The sequence below is a fragment of the Scyliorhinus torazame genome, chromosome 16 (genome assembly GCF_047496885.1).
Source record: "Scyliorhinus torazame isolate Kashiwa2021f chromosome 16, sScyTor2.1, whole genome shotgun sequence".
Classification (NCBI taxonomy): domain Eukaryota; kingdom Metazoa; phylum Chordata; class Chondrichthyes; order Carcharhiniformes; family Scyliorhinidae; genus Scyliorhinus; species Scyliorhinus torazame.
In genome coordinates, this window is record NC_092722.1 from 138119464 (window position 1) to 138138070 (window position 18607).

The window sequence follows — 18607 nt, forward strand, 5'->3', positions numbered from 1 at the left end:
TCGGCTGGGTGGCACCCTGGCATTTCTGGTGTCATTCAGGCACACTGGCACAGCCAGCCTAGCACACTGACAGTTCCAGTACCAGGCTGGCATTGCCAAGGTACCGAGCTGGCATTTTTTGTGTGATGGAGATGGGGCCCGGGGGTGCCCTGCGCAGGGCAGGTGAAGGGACGGAGGCCTCCCTTATAGGCGAGTTGCAGCTTGGGGAGGGGGGGGGGGCTCGGGCTCGCATCGGGGTCGAGAGATCGGGATGCCATTTGCTCCTCAGTGCAGAAAAACGGGACTAAGTGTGGCCCCAGCCACACATTCTTTGCTGAGGCCCCTGATCCACCCAATAGCGTGTTGTTTCTCAGCTCTCCGTGGCTGGGGAACGCTCAGCTGATCACATGTATTATGGGGCTCTGTTCCCATTCTGGTAGATTGCGCCTTAGGAATTAAATGGAAATCATCCGGGTATTTGTGGTTCAATGTAGCTAAGGGCGATGCGTGTAACCACAGGGCTAGCCAAGGAGAGTAATTTTGCACCAGGGTGTATGAAATTCTGGGGAAATAAGAAATACCCTCCAAGTATCTAAAGTGAAGATAATATTTCACATGGTTTAAAAATAGTATTATTTCAGAAAATCAATCCAATATCAAATAAAAACATTATCCAGCATTATCCAAACAACAGAATGCTCTAAACTTGATTTATTCCACAAGCGAACAATATCTCAGGCAGATCTTTCCCATTCATGGAATAAATTGGGCATTCTGTGGTTCCCTCTAATGTATCTGTGATTTAATCACTGCCAGGAAATTTTTACTGATTGAAAGAGCAGACGCTCATGCACTTTAACCCCATTTATTCAACAGTGCAATTTGTATTTGTTCTCAATTTGGAAATGTTTCACATTCTAACCTCCGAGGAAAATGGTGCAGGCTTATTTACTCAGATCTTTGTTCAGATAAAAACTCCCACCTCCTGATGCTGTGTTAAAGCCGGTCAAGATTCACTTTGATTAGATTCTGGCTGATGTAAACAATCACCGTCAAATCCCTGCTACCTGCTGCCCCTGAGGAAACCCTCAGCACATGAGTTAAGGGCTGATGTTTGATGTCATCTGGCATGTGAATTGCTTCAGGGTAGAGGTGAGTGTAAATGCTGAACTATCACATTCAGGTTGGATCAACTCTGATTTGCTAGGAATACTATTGCCCAGTGTATTACTGCCTTTAGGCCACTTAAATTTATTTTAAAAAAGAATGGTTAAGTGCCCAATTCTTCCCCCCCCCCCCCAATTAAGGGGCAATTTAGCGTGGCCAATTCAGCTACTCTGCACATCTTTGGGTTGTGGGGGTGAGATCCACGGGGAGAATGTGCAAACTTCACACGGACAGTGACCCAGGGCTGGAATCAAACCTAGATCTTCAGTGCGGTGAGGCAGCAATGCTAACCATTGTGCCATCATGCCTGCCTACTTAACCATTCTCCCTGCGACAGAAACATTCACACCAGACTAGTACTTCATGTCCCAAAGGTATTATTTTAGTGGACTCGCTCCATACTTATATAATACACATCCATTTTGGTTTTAAAATGCTAATGATACAATCTAAGTGTCACATGGTCATAGTTACATAAAAATATTGCTCTGGGTCCAATCATTCCCTTTTTACTCAAGAAAGTTTAAAATACTGAGAGTTATTTCTTCATTGGCCCAGAAGTTGAATGAATGCCTGCAACTACCTTTAGATTTTACAGATGTGGGAGGTTAGAAAACTAATTGAGCGTCAATGTGGCACCATACTACATGATATAAACAATTAACATGTGGTTAAATAACACATACAATTCAGTGATATAAATAAAACTATCTTCTGCCCTTTCCATGTTCCTGGACATATTAACTCCTGCTGTGGTGTGGTGTTGGTACCCTCTAGTGCCACAATCAATTGTACAAACTAACTCTCCAAATGTTGTTGACAGTCAAAAAGGAAGCTGGTCAATGCCCCTCTCTCTTCAACACTTCTTATGAAGAGAGTGGAAGTGATTTTTTTCACTCCATACTAGCTGGGAATTTTTGTGAGAATGGCAGCTCCCACCAAAAGTACACAATGACCTGACCACTTCCATTAATTGCAGAAACTGCTTTGTAGACTTGCGGTGATGGGGATGTTCTGAGTAGTTACACATAGGTGTCTCTCCTCCTTAAGATAAGAAAATAGGCACTTTTGGCCAAATTTAGCCCACAAAATTGGACTTAAACATCCCATCACCCTCAACGATAACAGACAGCAAAAATGCCAGAAAGCAGCAGTTTGGGAGGCCACAAGGATACCAGGCACTGCGGCGAAGAACAGGAGCACCGAGCAAGCAGGTCAGAATACCCATGAGGTGAAGGGTCCCTGGCCACCCACGAGAGAGGGAGGCCGGCGACCTGGAAAGCAAGCTCCCCACCCCTCCCTCTCCGCCATGCAATGGAGGAAGACGTTCCAAACCAAGGAACTAAAAGCGATGAAGTACGACATCAAGGCTGAGATAAAGGTGACAGTCAAGGTGGCAGTGTCGGGGGCGCTAGCCGCCATGCAGACAGCACTCAATGGCATGGGAAAGAGGCTGGAAGCCCAGGGGAGCACGATACGGGAGCTGGAAAAGGCGTAACCGAATCGTTCGCGGGACAGCTTCCCCAAACCGTCAGAGATCGACAAGGCTCACAGTTCGCTCCCACCAAAGCCCAGGACTGAGGAACAGCCGAAGGCAATAATAGCCAAGCTACACAAATATCAGGACCGGGAAAGGATCTTTCGCTGGGCTCAACAGATGAAGGCGTGCACAGATGGGGGGCATAAAATAAGAGTGTATCAAGACATTGGGGAGAACGTGGCAAAGCGCAGGGCTGAATTTAACCATGCAAAGGCGGCCCTGTACAAGAACAAGGTCAGATTTGGGATGTTATTCCCAGCGAGGCTCTGGGTGATATACCGGGGCAAAGACCATTATTTTACTGCACCAGAAGAGGTGGACGAGTTTATCTGTAAGAATGGTCTGGACAGGCAGCAAGAGAGGCAGCGGTGAGGAAAACACAGAGGAGGCGAAGGACAGAAATGGTCAATTTTGCACGGGACTGCATTGCTCACTATGGACAGGGGAAGCAGTTCATAGGAAGGAGGGGGTGAGGGCAGCAGACTGCAGAAGAGGGTGAGGAGGGGCTAGAAGAGACACCAGCAGGGCGGGCGCATGCAGGCCCTGGGAGGGGAGCCACCACACTCGCGGGAAAGCTAGGGCCAGGAAGTATGAGAGAGAGGGGGGCCACGTGGCATTTCCCACCGGGGAGAGAGTGTCTGGCAGGGCGGGGGAGGGGGATGGCAGAAAGGAAATCAAAACCATGGGGGAACAAAATGATAAGTGGGGGAATGGGCTCTCGACTGTCTTCAGCAGGTTAATCTCGGAAACGTGGAACAAGATGGCATCATAAGCAGCCACTTTGGAGGGTTCCTAAACAAAGACCCCGGAATGCAGGGGCTCACCCACATGATGTACACAGTTGGAGGCCATGTTGGGTGCCCCCTGGATAAAGGGAAAACCCGGAACAAAGGGGCTCGGCCTCATGGTGAGAACCGTGACCGTGGCCATTTTGGATGGCCCCCTAAAAAAGAGAAACCCGGGAATGCAGGGGCTCATCCACAAGGTTGATTCTGCAGGCAGGGGGGACAGAAACCCCCCACCAAAATATTCATAGTCACCTGGAATGTCAGGGGACCTAAAGGTCCACTGAAAATGTCCAGAGCCTTTGCCCACCTGAAAGGTATAACAGTTGACATAGGTGTGACTGAGGGAGAAGGAATGACTGCGGGTAAGGAAGGGCTGGGTGGGACAGACCAACCATTCCTGCTACGGGACGAGGGCTAGTGGGGGGTGGGTCATCAGACTGATAAGTAAGAGGACGCTGCTTACTGGGACGAGGACGGCTACGGACCAAGGGGGACAGTACATCATGGTCAGCGGTGTCCTAGTTGGGCACCGGTAGCCGTGGTGAATGTGTATGCGCTCACTGGAATGACACAGAGTTTATAACGAAGACTATGCGGAAATCCCCGAAATAGATACGCACCAATTGATCATGGGGGGGGATTTTAACTGTGTACAGGTCCCACTGATGGACAGATCAAACCCCAGAACGGGCAAAATGACAGGCATGACTAGGGAAACTGGGAACGTTTATGGAGTAGATGATGGCGGTGGACCCATGGCGGCTCATGCACTCAGTGAGAAGGAATTCTCGTTTTTCTTGCCAGTGCACAAGTTTTATACCCGCATCGACTTCCCTATAGTGGGTAAATCGGTGCTTCCAGAAATAACAAGAGCAGAATACTCCACGATTGTAATCTCCGACCAGGCTCCACACTCGATGGATGTGAGGTTGGAGACGGGCCGTGCACAATGCCCCCACATGGAGATTGGACACAGCCTCTTGGCCGACAAGGTCTTCTGTTAGAAAATGTCACAGGCCACAGGTGAGTACGTTATGAACAACCGGAACGGGGAAGTCACGTCTTCCACGTTCTGGGAGGCACTGAAGGCTGTGATTAGGGGAGAAATGATCGCCTCTGAGGCTTGTAGAGACAGGGAGGAGAGGGCGGCTAAGCTACAACTAATCAACTCCATTCTAGAGGTCGAAAGGCGTTACTCCGGGCCCCTACCATAGAGCTTCTGACGGAGTGGAAAAGCTACAAATGGACTTTAACCTGCTATCCAGCAGGAAGGCAATGTACCTGCGACGATGGTGTGCAAGTGGGTGATGGAGGGGGAGGGGGCTGCATGGAAGAGGCTGGAGACGGCGTCCTGTGTGGGTACAAGTCTGGGGGCGCTGGCAACGGCGCCGCTGCTGCTCCCTCCAAGGAGCTATACCACGAGCCCGGTGGTGGTGGCAGCTCTCAAAATTTGGGGGCAGTGGAGGCGGCATAGGGAGGAAGTTGGGGCCTCGGCTTGGACCACCGGTTCGCCCCAGGAAGAACAGGTGCCGGGTTTTCGGGGTGGCACAGGGCAGGGATACAAAAGTTGGGGGACCTGTTTGTGGACGGGAAGTTCACGAGCTTGGGTGAGCTGGAGGAGAAGTACGGGCTCCCCCGGGGAACACCTTCAGGCACTTACAGGTAAGGGCGTTTGCCAGACGGCAGGTGGTGGAATTCCCGCGGCTACTGCCGCACACAGTACAGGACAGGGTGCTCTCGGGGGGGGGTGGGTGGGAGTGGGGAAGATCTCGGAAACTTACCAGGTGATGCATGAGGAGGTGGAGGCCTCGGTGGTGGAGGTGAAAGGTAAGTGGGAGGAGAGATCGAAGAGGGGATGTGTGCTGATGCCCTAGGGAGGGTGAACTCTTCCTCTTCGTGCGCGAGGCTCAGCCTCATACAGTTTAAGCTGCTGCACAGGGCACACATGACCGGGACAAGGATGAGCCGGTTCTTTGGTGGTGAGGACAGGTGTGTTAGGTGCTCAGGGAGCCCAGCAAATCACTCCCATATGTTCTGGGCATGCCCAGCGCTGGAGGAATTTTGGAAGGGCGTAGCGAGGACGGTGTCGAGGGTGGTAGGATCCAGGGTCAAACTGGGCTGGGGGCTCGCAAATTTGGGGTGGCAGAAGAGCCAGGAGAGCAGGAGGCATAAGAGGCCGGAATTCTGGCCTTTGCGTCCCTGGTAGCCCGGCGAAGGATTCTCCTTCAGCGGAAAGATGCGAGGCCCCCAAGCATGGAATCCTGGATCAGCGATATGGCAGGGTTTATTAAATTGGAGAGGGTGAAATTCGCCTTGAGAGGGTCGGTACAAGGGTTCTTTAGGCGGTGGCAACCGTTCTTAGACTTTCTGGCAGAACGATAGACATTGGTCGATGGCAGCAGCCGCTTGCGGGGTGGGTGGGGGGGTTTTACTTTATTTTTGTTTGTGTTATTTACACTGGAGGGTCTGAGGGGGTGTATACACCTGTTGTGTTAAGTCGGGGTGTTAATGTTAATTTATTATTTATGTACAAGGGTTTGGGGTGTTGCTTTTTTAGATTGTGTTTTGTACTTAACCCTGTTGGGTTCTTTTTTCTTTCTCATTTTGTTATTAATATTTTATAAAAACCTTTAATAAAAATTATTTTTGAAAAAAGGAAGGCAATGTACCAACTCTGCCAGATACAGGGGATCTTTTATGAGCATGGAGACATGGCTAGCCACCTGCTGGCTCATCAGCCAAGAAAGCAGGCAGCCACGAGGGAAAAAGCCCAGGTAAAGGACAGCAGAGGCGGACTAGTAGCCGAGAACGGTTAGCGAAGCATTTGAGGCCTCCTACCGGGGATAACACACCTCCGAAACCCCGACGTGGACTCGGAGATGAAATGGTTCCTCGATTGACTGGACATTCCAGTCATGGGGGATGATAGACGGAGGGAGCTGGAAACACCACTAGGATTGGGAGAAGTCATGGAGAGTTTCAACTCCATGGAGAAAGGGAAGGTGCTGGGACCTGATGGGTTCCCAGCAGACTTCGGCAAAAACCTTGCGATGGCACTGACCCTGCACCTGCGGGAGATGTTCGTAGACTCACTAGCAAGAGGCACCCTGCCTCTAATATGAACACAGTCCACCATATTGCTGATTCCCAAAAAGGACGAAGACGCAATGGAGTGTGGATCATAAAGACCCATTTCGCTGCTGAATATGGATGTGAAAATACTCACAAACGTACTGGCTATGTGGCAGGAGACTTGCATACCAGAGGTGGTTGCAGAAGACCAGGCGGACTTTGTTAAGTGTAGACAACTAACTGTGAACACCAGGCGCCTGCTGAATGTGATAATGACCCCGTCCGGGAAGAGAACACCAGAAGTGATCATCTCCCTGGACGCAGAAAAGGCCTTTGACAGAGTCGAGGGGAAGTACCTCATTGAGGTACTAGAGTGGTTTGTGCTCGGGACAAGGTCACGCCATGAGTGAAATTCCTGTACAATGCCCCCAAGGCGATGGTACGGACCAACGCCACCAGCTCGGAATACTTCCAGCTGCACAGAGGCACAAGCAGAGTATTCCCGAGGGGAGAGGGGGGGGGGGGGGGGGGGGCAGAACTACCATTTAAAGTAGCCCAAAGCAAATTCCCCAAGGCCTTTTTCCATTCAATAGAGAAGATGATTATGGTGTTTGCGTGGGAGAAAGAATCCCAGAATCCTGGCCCTCCTGAACTTGCAATACTACCACTGGGCAGCCACGGCAGAAAGAGTGAGGGGATGGATGAAGGACCTGGCATGGAATGGGTGAGGATGGAGGAGTCCTCCTCTACAGGAACGCCACCCCGGGCCCTCGCCCTCGCCGTCGCAGCGTTCCCATCTCCACGAGCAAAATACTCAACAAGCCCAGTGGTGGAAGCTACCCTGAGAACTTGGAAACAGATGAATCAGCATTTTGCCACCTTTAAGAGGTGGAGACAGGACAGGGGGTGACACGGACTGTTAGGGACTTTTACGCGGAAGTCGTAGTGACCTCAGAAGAACTGACAGAGAGACTGGAACTACCAAACGGGAATGAACTCCGATATCTGCAGGTCAAAAAACCTTCTCCGCAAGGACGACAACATACCCAAAGCACAATGCTAGAGGAGTTACTGGACAGTCTGGGGAAGGGAACCTGCTGGACCTATAAGGAAGACTCTATAAGGAATGACGCGCTCCCCACTGAACGAGACAAGGGAAAAACGGGAGGAAGAGCTAGCGGCGAGAAATAGAGTGGGGACTCTGGAGCGAAGCACTGTGCAGGGCCAACTCCACCTCTTCATGCAGCTGAAAGTGGTGCACAGAGCACACCTGACAAGAACCTGAATGAGCAGGTACTTCCCAGGGGTGGAGGACAAATGTGAATGGTGCTGGGGAGGCCCAGTCAATCACACCCACATGTTCTGAGCATGCCCCAGACCTTTCGGGTTCTAGTCAGTCTTCTTCGACGCAATGTCCAAGGTTGTGGGGGCGAGGGTGGAGCCGTGCCCTAAGAGGGGCAGTCGTTAGGGTATCGCGCCAGCCAGAACTATTCATGGGGATGATGACCAACGGCCTTGCCTTTGCTTCACTAATCGCCCGCTGGAGAATCTAGCTTGGGTGGCGATCATCAGCATCGCCCACAGCTTCAGACTGGCTGGCAGACCTATCGGAATTTCTCCACTTGGAGAGGATCAAGTTCACCACCCGAGGGTCAGACGATGTCTTCCACAAAGCGTGGAGGCCATTCACCAGCTTGTTCCAGGGCCTGTTTGAAACCAACAGCCAATAGAGCTGCGAGATGGCGAGGGGGGGGGGGGGGGGGGGGGGGGGGGGGGAGAACGGGGGGACGTATGGGAGCTGACAGGACCACAGGGAACAGACAGGAAAAGGTGAGGGGGGGGAAGAGGCCGGAAAACGGCCGATACAGAGGCAGCGGACCGAGAAACGGAACCTCCAAAGAAATGCCTAAAACAGGATAGGGAGAGGGGAGAAGAAAAGGGGGAGGCCAAACGACAATAGAGGCACCACCCACATGTAATAGCAGATAAATGCCTATTGTATAGTGAAGGGCCCAGGAAAGGATCTTGAAACAACGAATGAAGGGGGTAAGATCTGCAGAGAGGAACATGACTTGTACATTATAACCAAAGCATTTATCCTGACCAAATGTAGTGTTTAAAATGTAAAAAAATTAAAAAAAAGAAACTGCTTTGTAGGTAGACAGGTCTCCGAGTAGGACTGTACTGAGAGAAGGAGAATTAATGACAAAGAAGGGTTGGGTGGGGGAGGGGGATGGAGTGAATATATCTTTTGGACAAGAATATGAGGCCAGCTATCTGACTGAATGCATCTCAAAGCCAGGCACTGAGTCTAAAAGCCTCCGAAGAAACAGAGATCACTTTGGCTTTTCATCCCGATGTGAAAAAAAGAATATTCACCTCCAAATGGCACTGAGGGAACTGATTTGAAGGACCGAATACCTCAATAAACTTGGTGTTCACTGAGGGGATTGAAAGGAAAGGCACAATTTTCTGGTTCAACATTGCTCATCCCCTCGGAGAATATCAGAGCATTTCTTAGGGTGCCTGAGGTCTCAGTTGTGCCGCTACAGAATGGAAGCCTGGACTAAACATTCTGATTTAATACAGGATTGGGAGGTTAAATCCCAAAACTCTATCACCCCGAACAGGTTCACAAAAGGTGTTAACAATGGGCAACAACCTCAGAATATAAGGAAGATTATGTGAAGGTGACATTTTGAAAGTTCGTGGATTTGTCCCAAATATGTTATTTTTCTGAGCTCAAGTTTCAGTGGACTGATTGGAGCAAATGTGAGTTTGGATGAAGTGTTAAACAGAGAATATTGATTTAGCCACCCGTGAGACTCTTTCTTGACTCCCGTTTCTATTGAAGTCAGCGTGGTAAAGAGATGTACTAAATAAGCAAGCTGCAAGAAGCAGTTTCATGGTGCTGGATTATCTAAAGTTGTGTAACAACAAACATAACATCAATAAACCTGCCTGGTGTCGATAGTTTGGATAGTCAGACAGATAGAGTCAAGAAGGCTAACAACGAGCCAATCAAATTTCAGAAAGCTAACACGAGCTTTGTTTTCCTGCTTTCAAGTTTGGAGACTTTATGGGTGCTTGTAGAACTAACAATGTTGGAACACACACTGTAAGAGGTAATACTCACCTCAACCCCATTGTTTTGCCGAAACACATCTTGGTTAAAGTAATCGAACAGTTTCTTTTCTAGTTGAAGCACCACCTTTTGTAAAGATGAAAAACACGGAAATTCAATTTCCACATCACACAGACGAGGGCACACAACAAATATTCCCACTGCAGGTAAGACGTACCTTCCGATCATTCTTCGATTCACGGAAAATTAGCTTGTTAATTTGATTGGTGTCTGCCGCCCGGATAGTTTGCATTGTTGCTGATGCACAGAGTGACTAAACACAGTAAAACAAGAGTTGTTAAAGAATGTGCAACAAATAAATATCAAGCAGGTTTGGTCTTCCTGATACATTTTCAATATTTGTCACGGAATGACCAAAAGTAACATAATAAAACATTAATTAAGCATTGACCTCACATGCTTTTAATTTCACAACACCGTCAACTGATCGGTTTTAAATGTAAATTATAGAAGCGACTGTTCCACTTGGAATTCTCGTGTTTAAATTCAATAGCAAAAGTGCATTTGTCGATTCAGCTGGAAACACTTCAGTTAAAGTCACCTCACAAAGGTTTAAGAACATTTTTACTTCAGTTTGATTAGCCAGAATATAAATTATTTGATATGCTGTAATTGCCTATGCTCCTTTGGGTGGGAAAATATATTTTATGTTGGGCTTTGGTCTCTGCTGGTTTCTGTTTTTATTTCAAGTTTCCAGCAGCTGCAGTATTTTTCTTTTATTTAGGTTTCTCTCGGATCAGGATTCCCAGTAAAGTACTTGGCTTCACATTAATGATCATGTGATAATGTTCCATGGAAGATAAGCAATAGAATGGAAAAGGGTCAATATAAAATTAATTATCGGGTTGAGTAGATTGTGGGTGTGGGTCTGGTCTCCAGTAAGGTTTTTGGTTTTGGGACAATCTGGCTGCAGAACTTGGAAAATCTTTTTCCAGCAGAGTGCATTTGAGATTCAGTGTGCCAAAATAGTTTAAACCTCCATTAACTGAAGGATTCCTAGCAGTGAGGCAGACTTCTGGGATCACCGAGCTGGGATGACACAGAGAAAGCAAGTGAGAGACAGCGAGTGTGTGTGAGAGAGTGAGAGCGCGCGAGTTCTAGATACAAGACTCCAGAGTTAAGAAATATTGGTAAGAAGTCTCACAACACCAGGTTAAAGTCCAACAGGTTTATTTTGAATCACTAGCTTTCGGAGCACAGCTCTTTCCTCAGGTGAATGAGGTAGTGATTCAAAACAAACCTGTTGGACTTTAACCTGGTGTTGTAAGACTTCTTACTGTGCTCACCCCAGTCCAACGCCGGCATCTCCACATCAAGAAATATTAGAACCAGTTCTGACCCAAGGTGGCTACACTTAAGAAGCTAGCTAGGCCTGTGTTGAACTGGGAGTTGACAGCTATGGGACAGCTGTCGGAAATTTGACAGGAAAACTTTGGCAGAAGCAAGCAAAAGGTCCAAGAAATCTCAACCCTTATACAAATCTTCAAAGCAGTTCTCCGAATTTTGATAAGTGTCTGTTTAGAATTTTGGGTGTAGGTCAAAAGGACGTAGAAGGAAATTGGAGATAAGGGGCGAAATTCTCCCCCAACGGCGGGATGCCCGCCGACTGGCGCCAAAGCCGGCGCAAATCAGACGGGCATCGCGCCGGCAAAAAGGTGCGGAAGTCTCCGCATCTTTGGCGGCCTAGCCCCAACATTGAGGGGCTAGGCCGACGCCGGAGGGATTTCCGCCCCGCCAGCTGGCGGAAATGGCGTTTGTTGCCCCGCCAGCTGGCGCGGAAATGCGGCGCATGCGCGGGAGCGTCAGCGGCCGCTGTCAGTTTCCCCGCGCATGCGCGGGAGCGTCAGCGGCCGCCGAAAGTTTCCCGCGCATGCGCAGTGGGGAGAGTCTCTTCCGCCTCCGCCATGGTGGAGGCCGTAGCGGAGGCGGAAGGGAAAGAGTGCCCCCACGGCACAGGCCCGCCCGCGGATCGGTGGGCCCCGATCGCGGGCCAGGCCACCGTGGGGGCACCCCCCGGGGTCAGATCGCCCCGCGCCCCCCCCCAGGACCCCGGAGCCCGCCCACGCTGCCTGGTCCCGCCGGTAAATACCAGGTTTGATTTACGTCGGCGGGACAGGCAATTCCTGGGCGGGACTTCGGCCCATCCGAGCCGGAGAATCCAGCGGGGGGTCCCGCCAACCGGCGCGGCTGGATTCCCGCCCCCGCCCAATCTCCGGGAGCGGAGACTTCGGCGGGGGCGGGGGCGGGATTCACGGCGGCCAACGGCCATTCTCCGACCCGGCGGGGGGTCGGAGAATGACGCCCCTGACGTTCAACTGTTTACTGTACTTTAAAAATCTTTACTGTCGCCAACCATTGAAGATATTGATAATGTCATTATGAAAATACATGTTCTGCAGTCTTTTTGTAAAATTCTTTAAACCACAAACTTTGTGGCTTCATTCTTTCAGTAAATATCTAAGTATTCAGGGGCGTCATTCTCCGACCCCCCGCCGGGTCGGAGAATCGCCGGGGGCTGCCGTGAATCCCGCCCCCGCCAGTTGCCGAAGTCTCCGGCACCGGATATTCGGTGGGGGCGGGAATCGGGCCGCGCCGGTTGGCGGGCCCTCCCGCTCGATTCTCCGGCCCGGATGGGCCGAAGTCCCGCCGATAAATTGCCTGTCCCGCCGGCGTGGATTAAACCACCTTTTCAACGGCGGGACAAGGCGGCGTGGGCGGGCTCCGGGGTCCTGGGGGAGGGCGCGGGGTGATCTGGCCCCGGGGGGTGCCCCCACGGTGGCCTGGCCCGCGATCGGGGCCCACCGATCCGCGGGCGGGCCTGTGCCGTGGGGGCACTCTTTCCCTTCCGCCTCCGCCACGGTCTCCACCATGGCGGAGGCGGAAGAGACTCCCTCCACTGCGCATGCGTGGGAAACTGTCAGCGGCCGCTGACGCTCCCGCGCATGCGCTGCCCGGAGATGTCATTTCCGCGCCAGCTGGCGGGGCACCAAAGGCCATTTCCGCCAGCTGGCTGGGCGGAAATTCCTCCGGCGTCGGCCTAGCCCCTCAAGGTTGGGGCTCGGCCCCCAAAGATGCGGAGCATTCCGCACCTTTGGGGCGGTGCGATGCCCGTCTGATTGGCGCCGTTTTGGGCGCCAGTCGGCGGACATCGCGCCGTTTCGGGAGAATTTCGCCCTAGATTCTACAAAAATAAGACACATTACTGGTCCCTACCAAGATTATGGCAATGCTCTGGGACTTCTGCTGTGTTTAATGCAAGGGTACAAGTTACTGGGCGCGACTCTCCACTCCCGCGCCGGTTGGGAGAATCGCCTGGGCCGCCAACATTTCCTGGGACGCCGGTCTGACGCCCTCCCATCGATTCTCCCAAGCGGCGGGAACGGCCCGGTCGAGTTTCACGGGCCGCAGGCCGGAGAATCGCCGGAGACACCCAAAACGGCGATTCTCCGGCACCCCCGCTATTCTCAAGCCCGGATGGGCCGAGCGGCCAGGCCAAAACGGCGGGTTCCCCCTGGCGCCATCCACACCTGGTCGCTGCCGTCGTGAACGCTGGGGGGGCGGCCTGTGGGGGGGGCGAGGGGGGATCCTGCACCGGGGGGGTACCTCAAATGTGGGGTGGCCCGTGATCGGTGCCCACCGATCATCGGGCCGTCCTCTCTGAAGGAGGACCTCCTTCCTTCTGCGGCCCCGCAAGATCCGTCAGACATCTTCTTGCGGGGCGGACTTAGAGAGGACGGCAACCACGCATGCTCGGGTTGGCGCCGGGCAACCACGCATGCGCGGATAACGCCCGTTATCCGGCGCCGGCCACGTCATCTACGCGGCGCCGCCTTTACGCGGGCGACAAGGCCTGGCGCGTGTAGATGACGCGGCCCCGATCCTGGCCCATTGTCAGGGCCTGAATCGGTCAGGATCGGGGCCGTTTCGCGCCGTCGTGAACCTCGACGGCGTTCACGACGGCGCGGGAGTGGAGTATCCCGCCCACTGTCTTTGTACATAATGGGGAAGAAAGTCACCTGGTCTCATCTCCAGTGCAGAAATTGGTGCTACACAGTGCTCCAACTAAGACCCAGGAATATGCAGCTACATGATCCCAGCAAGCAGCTAAATTGTACTCCCTCCACAGGTCACTTACCCATTTGTACAAGACAAATTTTCAGGCCACTTGATTTGACAGAAGGGACAAATAAGTGCTGGTGGATTAATCAATGCATTGAGGAATTGGGGGAGAACTAACACTCCCGATGGATCCGAGGGAAGAAATATGAAAAAGACCCTGGGCTGGATTCTCCAAAAATGGGGCTATGTCGGCGTAGAACGCTGGCGTTTCACACTTGACTTTCCTTAAAAAAGTCGAGAGCAATTCTCCTACCTGCAGGAGGCTGGCAGGGCCCCGGAGTGCTTCTCGCAGCTCTGGTTATGGATACGGGCCGCTACACTTCCGGTCGGGAGTCCACGCTTGCGCACGGAGGCAGCCTGCAGCGGCCGCCCCGTGCACCATGGCGGACTTGGACCGCGGACCGACATCGACAATGTAGGCCCCCGAGATGGCGGCGCCTGTGGATCCAAGCTGCCCGATCGCTGCCCCAGCCGCCCATGAGGCCCCTCCCCCGTGCTCGATCCCCCCCGCCCCCCACCAGGGCGGCCGCGGACTCACCCAAGGTTTCCGACCGGCGATACCTGGTTAGAACAACGCCGTTGGGAACTCGGCCAGTTTTGCACGGAGAATCGCTGGGGGGGGCCTCTGTCAATGGCCCCCCCAGCCGCGCTGCGTAATCCGCGCGTGAGTGATTCTGCGGGGACCTCAGAATCACGGGAGCGGTGCCGGGCACGATTCCCGGTTAAACATAAATTCTCCGCCCCCATGCCAAACGCGATTTCAACACGAGGCTTCGGCGAATCCAGCCCCATTGCTAGCAGCTGCTTAAGAACCCTGTCGCAGTTCCGACCAATTTGACTAAAACAGGAATTTGGTTGTCTACATCAGCAAATGAATGGCCAGATACCTATTTTCGATAGCTTCCAGGGATACCTGAGAGGACTGCTTCCACCATTCATGATGCTATTACACCTCATCTAACTGCATGTACTGGCTTCCACAGTTATTCCTTTGAGTCATCATCTTTGAGTCGGAACACCTACCCCCCACAGACACACACACACACAACACCCCCCACCCCACCCCCTCCCGCCACCATACGCCTTTCTTAACATGCTGGTAATCTAGTAATAAAACAAGTGGAAGTATCATCCCTGACAAGTTCACCGGGCACTCCACCCCAAGAGTGTCTGGGTCCTATTACAAACTTGGCAGAGCTGTTGTGGGGCTGTTTCTGAAACAGTCAAACAATTTCAGTACCACAAACTGTTGCCAGGTCCTTGATCTATACACACGGTGGAATCAAATGACCAAAGGTACTGATCGCCCATAACCACAGAGGTTATTACTGCTGATAGACCAGCTCACTTGGTGACAAGTTTGCAATATGTCACTTTCCTGATGGCTGCATGCTGAAATCCTACAAAATAACTGTATACCAAATTCCATCCGTAACAACGCTGGTGCGCTGCCATGCTCAAAGGAAATGTTTCTAAAACATATTTGTTATGACAAGAAATGTCAACATCACCTTAACAAAGTTGGATAAGTGGAGAAATCTTGCCATCCAAAGACCAAGGTCTTAGGTGGAATTTGAAAGAGTCTGGCAGTCCCAGAGAATTGACAGTCCTCTTGCTGTGTCTGGGAAGACTGAACTCTCCTCTGTGGCTGCCATTGAGGTTGGCCAGCCTGTGTCAATGAGTGACTGGGATTATTTAGTTTCTTACCTCCTGTCTGGGAAATAATAATGTGAGAAGACTTGGACCGTCTGGAAAATCGATTATTTAAATATATAATGGCATGTTCATAAATCCCTACTAATTCTGGTTTATATTTCATGTTTTTTAAATAAAAATGTCAGCATTTTCATCACAAAATTGAACATAGTTAGAACATAGAGCATAGTTCATTCATTCAAATAATTGTTCCTTCATAACGTGGACCAGTAGGAATCTAATAGTTAATATCTTATTTAAGATCTTCTTTCTTAAAGCAATTTTTATTAAAATTTAGAGTACTATTTTTTTTCCCCAATTAAGGGGCAATTTAGCGTGACCAATCGACCTATCCTGTACATCTTTAGGTTGTGGGGGTGTGACCCAAACAGTCACGGGGAGAATGTGCAAACCCCACACTGACAGTGACCCAGGCCCGGGATCGAACCCTGGTCCTCGGCTCCATGAGGCAGCAGTGCTAACAACTACACCACCGTGCTGTTCTGTAGTAATTTTTAATGACATCCAGGCTAGGTTCTAGTGAATTTGCAGAGAGGTGCTGCAGTCTGTGATCTTTTCTACCTTTTTAGAACAACAGATTAGGTGTGACTAAGTGCCTTGTTATGCAATAAAGCATTGGGTTTCTTTGTAAAGCGCTTCTAGATCTGAAAATATGCAATTGAGGGGAGGTTTAATAGGAAGCCTCATTCCCGATGAAACTATAGGAATCAGTTATACCAAAGGCTATGGTGAATGACAGAACGTGGTAATAATGGAATACAGTAAACACTAATGGCTACCTACTGGCTCAATTATGGCCAAGCAACAGGATGAATAATGAACAATTTCCTGTCACCTAAGCTGCTGCGAGACTACTTGTTCATTGCACTGTCAAGTTGATAAACCACTAAAATATGAACAAAAATCAAATACAGCCAGTGTGTGCTGAAGCCATTAAAATACATCAATATCTAATCAATGGGCTGTAAAATGTTTTTCAAAATCCTTGCATGCAAAAATGATCCGGCCACACACCACTGAATACTCGAACCAAATCATTCCTCGCTGCCCTTTTTTTCTCCCCTTTTGGTCAGGAGCAGTTTACCATCTGTGTTTGAATGACATAATCCACAGCAGAGCTGGTTCCCATACTGAACACAACTGGCTCAGAGTTTTAAATTCAAAGCACAGATTAGTTAATCACATCAAGGCAAAGCACCCTTTAGACTCGTATGTCACAAATCAGCCTGGTCGTCTTTAAATACTGCACCACATCAGAACAAGTACCAGAACAAACCAAAGCAGAAACCTCTAGCTTTCTAAAGCCCTAACAAATCGGTCCATCTTTCAGTCATTTAAACTTTCCAATCAAGGGTCAATATGGTCCAAGCATCCAAATGCTAATGCACTTAAGTGCGCTTAAGCTGCTTTCCAAAGTGAATGGGTAAAACGCATTGCAAAGGACAAGGCAGAGTTACTGTCACTGTCAAAAGTCATTGTACCAACCTCCACGCGGGCATAATTCAACAAAGTCATGATTTTAAAGCATCTCCTGAGAACCTGGACTGCCGCGCGATCAAACTGATTCAACGCTTCTTTGATTAACAAAAATCTGCTGATCAAAATAAATAATCCATTCCTCTCATGCCTTCTGAACTAACTAAATTCAAAACCGATCTCAGGTTAGCTTCATTTCCTTTTACAGCCTGTTTTCCTTCTCCAAATCTGCATTAGCTGCCTTTCAAATATTGGATTATACAGCAGAGATCAGACCCACAAAAGATTTTCGTGTTAGTCCCTGACTTAATCACAACTGGGGTAACTCTCTGCACCACTGGTTTTATCAAGTGTTTTTATGGCATTCGTACTAAAAGAGATTGTGGCTGGTAATTACACAGGATGTTTATATACTCAATTCATTTAGGGGTGATTTTCTAAAGGGGCTAATGAAACAAGTTTGTCCCAAAGGTGCTGCTATAAAGTGAACATTTTGGATAATGTACAACAGCAATGCATAAGATGTTAGCTTGTGTTTTTCCCTATATTTAAAAATTACATTGTGTTATTGTTAACGTACTTCCAATTCGAAGGAACATATTTATGTAGATCAATAAAAACTTTCAAAGCTGCATAACTAAATTTCGAAATGTAGGGCACGATTTAAGGGAAATGAAACAGAGTACCTTATCGGGCGCATTTAGCCGGGTGTTTCCCAGCGCTGGTAGCGCAGAGAATGACCTTGCTATGAAATGGAACTCTGCTTCATTTCTGGGCCTCAGCGAGGATCGCCCGGCTGAGGCCGTATTTAGCCCTTTCCTGCATTAACAATCTCCGCTCTCCAGTGAAGGAAGAGTTCACGCCCCTACCTCTGAACCCCCCCATCATCATGACCTCATGACCCTCCAAATTATCAATGAGGGGGTCCTTGAGCCATTGCCCCACCTCATAAGCGCAGGGTACCACCAGGCCTGATCCCTGGCCCAATGTCACCTTGGCGCTGCCAGCCTGGCACCACCCTGCCAGTGCCAGGATGCCAGGCTGGCAGTACCACAGAGCCCAGGTGGCATCAGGGGTGCTAGGTTACCACCATTCCCAGAGCCTGACCACCCAGATCGCCTGGGAGACCCACCCCCAAGTGCTGGTACACCTGGTCCACTTTGGTGGAAACCAGTGCTAAACAGCACTTGCTCAGGGTCTCCCAGGACATTAGATCCCATGCCTTTGGTAACTCCCGTGTGAGCATATTCAAGTGAGCCTGACTGCACACTTGAATATATGCAAATCTGGATCCCGCCCATCCCAAGTTGGATACAGCGAGGCCAGTGGATTGCGGCGGGAGAGTGTATCAATAATTCTCTGGAGAGGCTCACAAAGGTTGTTACTAAAACAATGTTTCAGCAAATAAAAGCGATTTAAATTGCTGCACTTTGGGTTTAAAATTGTTACAGAGTAGATGAAGGGAGAATTTCTCCAGCAAAAATATATTTTGCCATCATTAAAGTGCATTATGAACCTATAACCTTTAGGAGATCAATAAGGGGTCCAGATTAACCAGAAAAAATGAACAGTGCATGGAGCCATACCAGTGACTTAATTTATTTC

At 50.1% G+C, this 18607-nt stretch overlaps 1 protein-coding gene across 5 annotated transcripts in view; it reads right to left on the reverse strand.

Moving 5' to 3' along the window:
- The window catches only part of inpp5a (inositol polyphosphate-5-phosphatase A), a 752293-nt gene that overhangs the window by 99054 nt on the left and 634632 nt on the right, over positions 1 to 18607 (reverse strand). For all 5 annotated transcript variants that reach the window (XM_072479145.1, XM_072479144.1, XM_072479142.1 and 2 more), the window contains 2 exons: positions 9849 to 9944; positions 9683 to 9757 (listed from right to left, as the gene is read on the reverse strand). In XM_072479145.1, the coding sequence (XP_072335246.1) occupies positions 9683 to 9757; positions 9849 to 9944 (171 nt within the window). The remainder of the gene's footprint in view (positions 1 to 9682; positions 9758 to 9848; positions 9945 to 18607) is intronic.